Raw genomic sequence first — 11,306 nt, 5'->3', positions numbered from 1 at the left:
AGGAAGATGAATCTCTCGTCTGACTATAGAGATATATTAAACTGGGCAACCCTCTGTTGAGCGCAATACAATGAAAAATGATGACAACAAGTCGACCCATTCTCCGTTTAATAATTTTTAGGGTAAACTATCGTTACATTATGCTGTAACATCACTACAATCTTAATATATATATATATATATATATTTCCTTCTTTATTTTGATTAATTACAGTATTCATTTTAGTAAAAAGTGTCAGCAGTTGTTCCAAATCTAATCTTTGGGTTAGGATCTACTAAATGTGATAAAATGTTCAGTTGACTCAGGTTAATATATCCACAGGGTGATCTCTGAGCCTTCTGACCACCAACGGCCGCAGTACCTCTTCATCGCCAAAGCAACTCCAACAGTTCCACATCCCCAGTTTAACATTCCTCACCATCGGCCTTGTCGTTTTGAAGAAAAAAAACTTTCCATTAAAAACCTGTCGATTCACCTGTCATGCACACCCTGCCTTGGTCACGTGACCACTGAGGGCCTGCTGTGATTGGTGGGTTGACTCAGATGTGTGCTCTATAAAAAGGCAGAACTCCCTCATGTTGAACAGTGCGGCGCTGAGCTCCCCCCAGTCTTACAGTCTTCAGAGCGGGTCCTGGTGAGCAGCCCGTCTCTGGACGATTCTCTCCTGGAGCAGGTTCCAGGCCTTGAGAACCTTGGAACGACAGAGTTTCAAGGTTACCAAATGTCAGAAATCACACATGGCGGATGTGTTTTAATGTGGGCTGTCAAAATGGCCGTGAAATTGACTTAGAATATGTGCCTTTATAAATAGTACATGTGTTGTGGGAACCAGGCTGCCAAGTTCCTCCCCACAGGCTGGGCAGAGACTTAAGCAACCCGGGACAGCGACCGACGCTGGGGGAGGTCATTAACGATCAGGTCAGCTCCACACTGCTGCTGTTTGGGCATTCAGCCTCACCTGCAACCACTCCCTAATAAAGCCTCTCCCGCTATAAACAGACCGCCTCTCATCAACCAGGAGCCGAGAGGCTGCCAGTCAGGAACCCAGGCAGAGCTGGGGGGGGGGGGGGGGGGGGGAGTGGAAAACAGCCCCACCCAATATGTGTTGGATGTCTTGTTTAAACGATTGAAGAAAAAAAGAGGAATTATAAGAAGGACTTGAATGATCGGAAATCCCTAAATGGACACTGGCTAAAGGACCAGGGGATACTTTGGTTAATTCCCTGTTCCCCTGCCTCTAGCCACTCTGTGTGTCCCCAGGCCCAGAGAGACTAACCTCCTACCAGACACTGCCCCGACCCATGAATAACTATTCTTGTCCTCAACATTCCCCCATACCCCTCCTTCAATGTATGAAACTCCTTTGTAAACTACTTTTTACTTTTACTTTATTTACTCCTAAAATATATTTCTGTACAGGTGCTGCCCCTTCTTATGGCCACGAAACTACATTAAACGCAGAATCCAGAACAGACCTTAAAAGGTACCGGTGTGTGCGAGCGTGCGTGCGTGCGTGCGTGCATGGATGGACGCGTTCCTCTATGTAAGCAGTGGCTGTGTCTGACCTGTCTCTGTGTGACCGCCGGCTCCCACAGCGTGCTCAGCACCACGTTGGCCCGCTCCACCTGCAGGCCGGTCGGGTGCTGGCTCCGGAGCCGGCGCAGGGCGTCCTCCCGGCTCACCCCGTCCCGCTCGGTGATCCTCGACACGGCCTGGGGGAACAGTGATCCGGTATGGGTCTGATCTGATGCACCAACGTGGAGAACCTCACTGGGAACTTTGTTGGGAATGTTGAACTCAGACATCGAGCCTATGCTGTGGGGATTTGTGGCGCATTGATCGACAACGGTTTAAAGGCAGAGGGTATCCCGTAATTGACCCAATCGGAATCAAGGACTCAACATTACTGGCGTAATCTCCACTTAACATATCACATTTGACCTATAGCACTAATTTAGCAGACGTAATTATCCAAAGCGACTAAGTGTGTTCCGATATATGCCTACAGGAAGACATTGGGGTTCTTACCCTATAAACTGTCTCATAATCGAGCACCTCACGCTATCACAACACTTCCCTGGTCCTGTGATACACTTCTGACAGGCTATCGGTGGCCTGCTGGTCAGAATACCATCGTCTCTCTGAGGTTAGAGGGTTCAACTTGTCACCGTCTGAAGTCAAGCTGTAGCATCTTCGGGCAAGAACCTTGATGACTTGCTCCTAAACCTTCACTGTAAACCCTCCCCTAAATAACACGTTCATAACACAAATGACTGGCTATTGCCACAAACAGCCTTCAGAAGCTAACTTGGTAAGGTGGTTGGGGTGGGTGCATGTGTATATGGACCAATGAGCTGGGAGGTTCTGTCTCACCTCCTCCTCCGGCAGCAGGGTGACCCAGACCTCATGGACCATGTCTGTCCAGCCCGCCTCCAGCAGAACCGCTGCGTCCATCACACACACCTCTTTACCTGGAGGGACACGTCACATGACCATCAGCGCAGATCAATCGCTGTGTCACAAAACGGGCCGCAATATCAAAAGCCATTGACAGTGACCAAGGACTTTCCTCTTTTTAACGATCCGCCATTTCTTAAATCATGCAAGTTAACAAGTAACGGGAGGATACTGGTTACAAACTAAAGTTCCCTTGCAGGGGATTCATTACAAGCTGGTGTGTTATCTGAGTACAGTACCTTGATCCCTGGCCTGCTGAATCTGCTCCTTAATCAGAAGGGCGATCTCAGGCCACACTATGTCCGTCAGCGCCTTTAACCGCTCCTGTGGAGAAGAGGGAACATCAATGGAGCAAAACACATCGTGGCACACAGGCAAACAGACACACAGACACAAACACACACAGACCGACACGCACACACAACAACACACACCTTGCTCCCGAACACCTTCCTTCCAAGTTCCCGCCGGTTGATGGACTTGTCCTCGTTAAGAAGATCTAAAATTAACAACAAAAAGGGGGAGCTTTCTAAAAATGAATTGCACACAAACAACCTTTACAAATACGTGCATCAAAAACACATTTTTATAGGGTTAAAGCTATTATTCGGATGTAATTTGTTAGAAATGGCCTAGCCATCCCGTCAATGAGTGAAATAATAAGTGAGGAGATCTGTTTCTGATTGACTTCGTCTTCCTATACTTGAGCCCATATTGATTTTAGAAGTACTGCAGCACTAAATGTTATAAACATAGGGAGGGAGGGAGTAGAGAGAGAAGGGACCGAATTTCACTCTTCCTTTGCTCCCTTTACGCCTGTGGGATCATACCTACAGCCCCTTTAATTTCTATATAATGTAACTAAGAACAGTAATACCCCTGTCATGTCATTTGTCTTTCACCTAAACCACTGTACCCACCAGAGCCAAACTCCTGCAGCACGCGGTGGCAGCCCGCCGACCCCGTCTGGTACACCAGGTGGCCCAGCCCGTCGCAGTCGATGCGGGCCGCACCCAGTGCCTCCAGCCGCCCGGCGATGGAGCTCTTCCCACTGCCACTGCACCCCGTGAGACCAATCACGAAGGGGAGAGCGGGGAGGTGGGAGGCGTCCTGAAAGGCAACCAATCACAGGTCAGATGAGGGGAATATCTGCGTCGTCCAAATTGGAAAGCATTTGGGATCCTCCTCCTCATCGTCATCCGCTTATCCGGGGTCGGGTCGCGGGGGGAGCAGCTCAAGCAGGGGGCCCCAGACTTCCCTTTCCCGGGCCACATTGACCAGCTCTGACGGGGGGATCCCGAGGCGTTCCCAGGCCAGTGTTGAGATATAATCTCTCCACCTAGTCCTGGGTCTTCCCCGAGGTCTCCTCCCCACTGGACGTGCCTGAAACACCTCCCAAGGAAGGCGCCCAGTGGGCATCCTTACCAGATGCCCGAACCACCTCAGCTGACTCCTTTCTAAGTATTTGGGATTAGTATCAATAATCCGAAAAGAGGATAGAAGTGATGATAAAAGGATGAACTACTGCCCAGTCCTCAGGGGGGTTTGGGGGGCTTGGGGGGCTAGGGGGGGGCTCTGCTGACCTTGGGCGGGGCGAGCAGCGTGCCGAGGAGGCGGGAGCGCAGGCTGGAGGAGCTGATCTTCTCCTCCTCCGTCTCCGTGTGGTGGGCGTCCTTCAGCAGCTGGATCTCATGCAGGACCAGGCCTGGGAGACCCTGAGGACCACAGCCGAGACCCCCGTTACACCTGGCACAGAGCGCCTGGGCTTGATGGACACCTGGACGTGTGTTTGTTTTAGCAATATTCAATTTATATCCCATTAACCGAAACCCGTGTTAAGGCCAGGCGTAACGGGGGTCCCAAGAGGCACTCATGAATACCAAGTGCCCGATTTGTTCTCGCTGTATTTATATATCGGGTGTCGTGACTTGAGGTCTTGAAAACCTGTTGTTGAGAAAATATTTGAAGTTGTTTACGACTGCAAATATCTATTTGACTTGCTGATCTCCCGTCCAGTAATGCTTTCACAAACTGCAAATTGCTTCAAACTGCAGACCTTTTTACTTGCTAAAGTTGCGGTTTAAACGGGCAGTCATCCTATTAGCATAACACATTATAAACTCATAATAACAGTCACATGATTACAGCTATTATAAAATCAATCAACATATCAACATATGCAGCCTTTTGAAACAGTCGGGCGTGCCATCTTTTGCTCTATTCAGGGCAACAATAGACACAAGTAGGAGCAGACAGATTATAAGAACACAAAACACAACCACCTCAACGGAACAGGTTAGCCGATACCCTAAACAGTCATATCTGGGGCCCATCTGGAATGTATGCAACCAAACCTGTAGCCGTCCAAGAAAATAAGCCCTACTTGTTCCTCCATATGTCCTACTTGTGCTGCAAGTCACTTTAGATTAAAGTTTTTGCTTAAATTACTTGAGAATTTAATGACCTGCATCTGAAATCCTTGGATAAGAGTTTTTGCTAAACGGCTAAATAATCAAAAACAAAGAAAACAGGGATATTCCATCGATAGCCAATGGTTCTTCTGACAAAAGTACTGTATTGTAAGTCTCTTTGGATAAAAGCGTTCTGAAAACATAAAGATAAAACTAATCGGACTGGAGGAAGGACGTACGTTCTCCAGGCGTTTGGTGTTCACGGCCTCGCCTCCCCGCCGAGTCTCCTCGCTGACCACGATGCACTGCAGCTGGCGGTCGACCACAGAGACGCCGAAGGGGTCGTCCAGGGCCACGATCTCCACCTGCAGGGAGGGCCGCACGTCCCGCAGGAACTCCGTCAGCCGCTCCACCCGCACCGGGTAGGGCTCGATCAGCTCCTTGAGCACCTTCCCTACGCAGCACACACACACATTACACCACTGAGAAGGGGTCATGGTACAGTGAACATCAACAGTTTCACTACCTTTATTCTTATTTATTTATTGTTTTGTAGTATTTTGGGCCATTTGTGTGCTTTGGCAATGTCACTCTAACTTTTCCAAAAACCTTTCCACATAGATAACATCGCAACAAACAGGTGGCTCTCAAAAAACTCAATCTGTGTCCTTTTATGTGCAAGGGAACGGGTAGGAGACGTATCTTCCCAGCTAGTCCACTGCTCTGGTACATAACAGGAGCAGACCCATAATGGGTGTTGTAAGCTACACTTTAGTTTGTGTAAAGATGATGCCTCTGTAGTAAAGGGTCTCTTTCTCTCTGTCAACATTGCATTTGGCTACACTTTGATGATTTGACTGCATTTACATAGAGCTTTACAATAGACAACAGCTCCACTTCATCTGTTGTTTTCCAGCTGACTGTAATGGAGTGCAGAATTGGTATGAAGTATTAATATATAATGTGAATACAATCTCCTGCAGCATACTTTAATAAACTACGGGCTCATTGAAAGGAAATAGAGAATATTAAAACATAATATCTTATCAAGCAGAATATATCATTCCTAACAGGCCTAACAGTTCTACGTTGATTTTCTCTGTTCCGTTTTAGGATTTAGTTGTAATCCATTTAACGTCTCTTTAAAGGCTATTGTATCCATTTTTGTTGATTCCAGTTTCAGTTAACGACAATTGCATTGGATCGAAACACAGTGTTTCGATCCAGTGTTTCGATGTATCGATTATTTACTTTTCAGCATCTCCTGGTCACACACGCCGATCACGAAGCGCCGCTTGGCCAGCATGCAGGAGATGTTGAGCAGCGTCTTGTGGGCGCTGTGGAGCCGGTCGAAGGTGCCGCCGACCACCACATCGTTGTACGTCTCCAGGGGCTCCGCCCCCCTGCCGGGGCCCCCCCGGCCCCCCTCCTGCCCCTCCTCCTCCTCCTCCTCTTCCTCTGCGGCCTGCAGCTCCTCCAGCTGGGGCTGCAGCAGCACTGAGGCCAGCGCGGGGCTGCACACGTAGCAGTGGCCCGCGTAGCGCTGGAGACACTGGCCCACCCGGGACGCCTGCTCCGCGTCCTGCAGCGGGTAGTCGGTCAGCACCACCTCCGGGGCGTGGGAGAGGAGCTGGGGCGCGGGGAACGGGCCGACGATCCCGCCGGGCGCTTTGACGTCCGGCGACTGGGCGGCCCGGACGTTGGTGAGCAACACGCGCACGTCCAGGTGTCCGCAGACGTCGGCCGCGTTGCTGTAGAGGCGGGAGATGGCCTTGGACAGGTCGGGGACGGGCGGGATGAAGACGGGCCGGGGCTGGTTCCCTCCGCCGCCGCAGGCCGACAGGTTGAGGCCCGGGTGGAGGTGGACGTACAGCGTGTGTTTGACCACGCGCGCCGCCGAGCTCAGCACCGGCGGGATGCGCAGCGGCAGCGTGTGCAGCGGCGCCGTGAGCACCAGGACGCCCGTGCTGAACATGGACATGTCGCCGGCACTGCCGTCGCGAGTCTGGCGGCAAACACCTGTCAGCGGCGGTGCGGAGGAGCGACGGTGTCAGGTTTCAGAAACAATGGTTAAGGTGGGTGAGGTTATCGTACAGTCGACGGTTTGAACAAGAGTGTTGACAACCAGTCTTTTGTCTATTTTAAAGTAGACAAACGTGTTTGGCAGAGATTTTCACGTAATAAACAGTTGAGGAACCTAGAACGATGCTACAAGAAAAGCCCAGCACGAGGCAACCTCATTTTAAACCCCTTTCATTGATATATTTTTGTAATTTTTTAAAAAGCATTTCATTGCCTTTTTCCTGTCGCTAAAGCCTACAGGCAGCATTCTCGACAGCTGCGTTAACCTATTGCTCCAGTAGTCCCACTGTCCCATCACCTCTGCCATCTTTCTTCTTAAAAATCTGCTATAGAAAGTCTTATAAAATAATCTGCCATAGAAAGTCCATAAAAATCTACTACTGTTCCCCCTAAGGACTTGTCCTTATGGGATGAGTGGAGCAAGAATCCATTTAACATATTGGTTTTGGTTATTGGCATATGTTGGTGTTAACATTCCTCAAGATTGGCTGTTGTATTGTTGCTCCAGGGCCCCAATGATAGTCAACAGAATACAAGTTCCTTGGTCACATACTTGTCCCTTTTAAAACAGTAATACGCTAGAATGCACATTTGACTTGTTACCCACTTTCTGTTCATGTCATGGGGCAATGTTTTACTCAGCATTTGACTTCAAACATGGTCAGTCTCTCGTCAATGATAATTATTGTCAAGGTGTATGGACATTGATTAACAGGTAGTGATAAATCGTTTTTGTAGGACAAACCCAGGGGACAACGCCTCAATGAAAACAGGCCCATTTTCGGGCCAATGCACAATGTGAAGGAACATTGAAAATCAAGGGTAACAAAGTGGAAAGATTGCATGCTATTTAGGTTTGGTGTTATTGACATTAGATTGTAGAATTTAAGTAGAATTCAAGCTTTAGTATAACAGTAAAATGTGTGAGAACCTGTCGCTTCAGATTAAGCTAAAGTTAGCTAGTTAGTGTGAAATATATATTATTTTTGTTGAATGGCATTAAGAATGGAAAGGCAAGTTTATTGATGTAGCACCATTCAAGCACATTCAAAGTGCTTGAATGGTGGTCGTTATGTGGAAAATCCCTATGCCAGCATCCCTACCAAAAAAATAAAGAGCATCTATAATGTCACCAGCCAAGGTCCCCATCACCCTCCATGAAAGCTGAAAATAAACATTTTAATAATGTTGAATACGTTTTAAAATAAAACACATTTTAAATCAAATCTGCATTCCTCTTTCATTCAATGTGGTGTTATTGTTATTGCTCTTATCAGCGAGTGCGAGTGAAATAGGCTACTACCAAATCAACGTTTCAGTTTCGAACAATTGTATTTATTTATTACAAGTCTGAGTTACCCTGCGTTCACACCAAAAGATGCATAAAGTTGACGCGCGGCACGATCCCATTCAAAGTGAATGTAGAGACGCGTTGCTGCTTTGCTGCCGCAGCACTTGCTGCCGAGAAAACGGGCAGCAAAATTTGATTTGCGGCGCATCAAAATCTGATTTGCAGCGCAGCATGCCCGTGCCCGCTGTCGGGCACGGGCGGCGGGCGCGTTCACGTATTTTGCGGCGCGTCAAATGCTGCTCGAGTTAAAATTTTTCAACTTTTCGGCAGCAAACGCGTGATGACAGCCAATCAGCGTTCAACAGCGTTGCCACTGAGGCGTTGCCACTGAGTGACATGCCGTAACAGCCAATCAGTGTTACTCCCTTGGAGTGAGCTTGAGTTCACTACCTGATCCAGATCAAAGCGCTAAAATGGAGAAGATAATAATTGCAGTCTCCGCATACCCGGTGATCTTCAACACCACCGTGGCCAGTTATAAGTGTCCAATACATGTATAAATGTCCAACCGAGAGATCCTAGCACCGATCCTAGCTAGCAGGTCATCAAACTGGGCCGGATTCAACCTCAAATAGCGCTGGAAGCGTTCGTGATCCAGACGGAGCTCCTGCAGAAGACGGTGAAATTCACCGAGCTCTGTACGGCTCCGAATGGTCTCATGAACCCATAAACGACGGGCATTCCGACGTCTCTCCCTCTTCCACAACAGGTAAAGACATGCAATGCTCGTAATGTCGGCCATGGTTGTGAATGAATTCAGAAGCACCGCGGGCAAAACTTGCCGCGCAACAAAACTGCGGCGCAGCAAAACCTTTGCCGCGCCGCAAAACCTTTGCCGCGCCGCAAATCAAGTTTTGCGGCCGCAAAACTTCGGCGGCAATGCGTTCGGGCAGCAAATGCATCTTTTGGTGTGAACGCAGGGTTAGAGTAAACATAATTAAAAGATCTTCCAAGGAGAAGTCAGTCAGTCAGACAGTTTGTGTGTGCGCGTGCGTGCGTGCGCGCGCGTGTGTGTGTCTTTTCAAATTAGCTCAAAATGGGCTTGGAAGGGAAAACAGATTATACTTTAGTAGCCTACCCTGACCCTAGATCCATGCAGACCGACAGCAAATCTTCACGAATACAATTGAATAACGTTATTATATCCCTGTATAAGAAGTGTTATATTATTATCTTTGGCTCACATATGGACTTAATGTAGCTCTGCATGAAACGATTTTGTATTGCCTGTCAGTTGGGGCAATAGCAGTCTGACAAGTCAGATTTTGGATTCATAAAATCACAGTAGGACTGCTGGATCCGAGAGGAGCTCTCTATCTATATAACTTTACTGTGTGACTCCCATCTATCTCTCTCTCTCACACACACACACACACACACACACACACACACACACACACACACACACACACACACACACACACACACACACACACACACACACACACACACACACACACACACAATAACATCCAAATGATTAGTTGGCTAGCCAACTAAGAATCAATGCGACTGCCTCGCACAACACCCACGTAACACTTTTACGATGCAATTCTTAGTGGTTTTACCGTAATGTGAGACGACGTGGTTCAGCAGTGTTTTTGCAGTCAGCCCCAGCAACTGGCAGCTTTGGCGAAGGTCAATCGCAGTACTTGCAGTAATCGCACATAGCGAACCATAACCATGTCGGACCTACTACCCTACCCTAGAGGAGACGGCCTGTTAGGGTTCATGTGATGAAGTATACACTGTAAACTACGTACGGCAGGTTGCAGCGAATAGGGTTCTGATACACACTACACACGATTGGCTAATGGTTAAGAAACCGTTTCGTGAACAAATGGGAACTGTAGTCCAAATCCTGTTCGCTTCTGGTAGAAACACAGAGGAAAGAACACGATGTAGGACTACAGCACCGAGAGAGCAGCGTCCTCGTCGATGCTGGGACAAAATGAGTTCCGATGAATTGAAGAGTTGTCCAACTTCCAGAGCTCCGGTTGTCCTTGTTAATTATAATTATAAAAGCATTTGTTGAGGTTAAACCCCAAACCCCGATGGGTATTCATGCGATGCGTTTTTGAGATAATCAAGAATTTGAAGTTACCTCCGACCAAAGACCTCTAAACATGGCGCGTTATGACGTGAACCTCACAATCCCTATATTCTAAATAATATATAAATATAGATATTTCTATAATCTCAAACGTGCACTCACCTGCGGCTTCTCCTATATTCTCCATGTTTCCAAACATAATGCAGCCTTTATTTAATGGATTCAGCAATGAGCCAACGTGCATCGTTGTCGATTTCGGAAGTCGGAAACCTGAGAGGTAAACTCCCGAGTTTTTTTGAACGCGGCAGTATTGTGACACACCCATGCTCTGAAAATGATTCTCGTCTGTTTATGTTTCAATGAGATATCACAACATCATTTATTTATTTTGCATTATGTATCGTTGAGAAAATTGATATATAGTATATATATATATATATATATATATATATATATATATATATATATATATATATATATATATATATATATATATATATATATATATATATATATATATATATATAGAGTATAGTGTATATAGTTTATATTTACTTATGTATAGTAAATAGTCAAATTAGTGCGTGTCTGTAATAGCGGCTTATCAAAATCACACCTGGTGGTAAAAAAAAGGGGAGCATTTAACATAGGTAAAGCTACTTTCTGAGTTTCTGAGTCTGTAATTAATATGCTGAACTGGCCTGAAATCACCAGACCGCAAATTTGTCTGTAACCTCAGTTAATTATTTGATTTCAAAAAGCTAAATTAAACGGCCGCAAATGCATCGGGATACATGTTGGTTAGACCAAGAACCAATCAGAGCAATGACACTCCCTCCGGGCACTCCTCTGTACAAACATGTATCAATCTCGCCCCTGTACAGATTCATGGTACAGACACATATGCCATGAGTTCACAGATTCGTCTTGTTCCCAGAATAAAGCTGAACC

General features: G+C 47.0%; 1 protein-coding gene across 1 annotated transcript; it reads right to left on the bottom strand.

Moving 5' to 3' along the window:
• Nucleotides 1-91: 91 nt before the first annotated feature.
• Nucleotides 92-10,161, bottom strand: coasy (CoA synthase). Its single transcript, XM_060036150.1, has 10 exons — nt 9,871-10,161; nt 6,121-6,888; nt 5,109-5,323; nt 4,042-4,173; nt 3,379-3,568; nt 2,893-2,957; nt 2,698-2,782; nt 2,375-2,472; nt 1,567-1,713; nt 92-692 (listed from the first exon to the last, which is right to left on the bottom strand). The coding sequence occupies exons 2-10, from the start codon at nt 6,848-6,850 to the stop codon at nt 621-623; spliced, it is 1,734 nt and encodes a 577-aa protein (XP_059892133.1). The 5' UTR covers nt 6,851-6,888; nt 9,871-10,161; the 3' UTR covers nt 92-620.
• Between the last annotated feature and the right edge of the window lie 1,145 nt (nt 10,162-11,306).

Source organism: Gadus macrocephalus, chromosome 18 (assembly GCF_031168955.1).
Source record: "Gadus macrocephalus chromosome 18, ASM3116895v1".
Taxonomy (NCBI): Eukaryota; Metazoa; Chordata; class Actinopteri; order Gadiformes; family Gadidae; genus Gadus; species Gadus macrocephalus.
The sequence above is the reverse complement of the archived record's forward strand: the minus strand, read 5'-3'. Positions and strand labels throughout refer to the sequence as shown.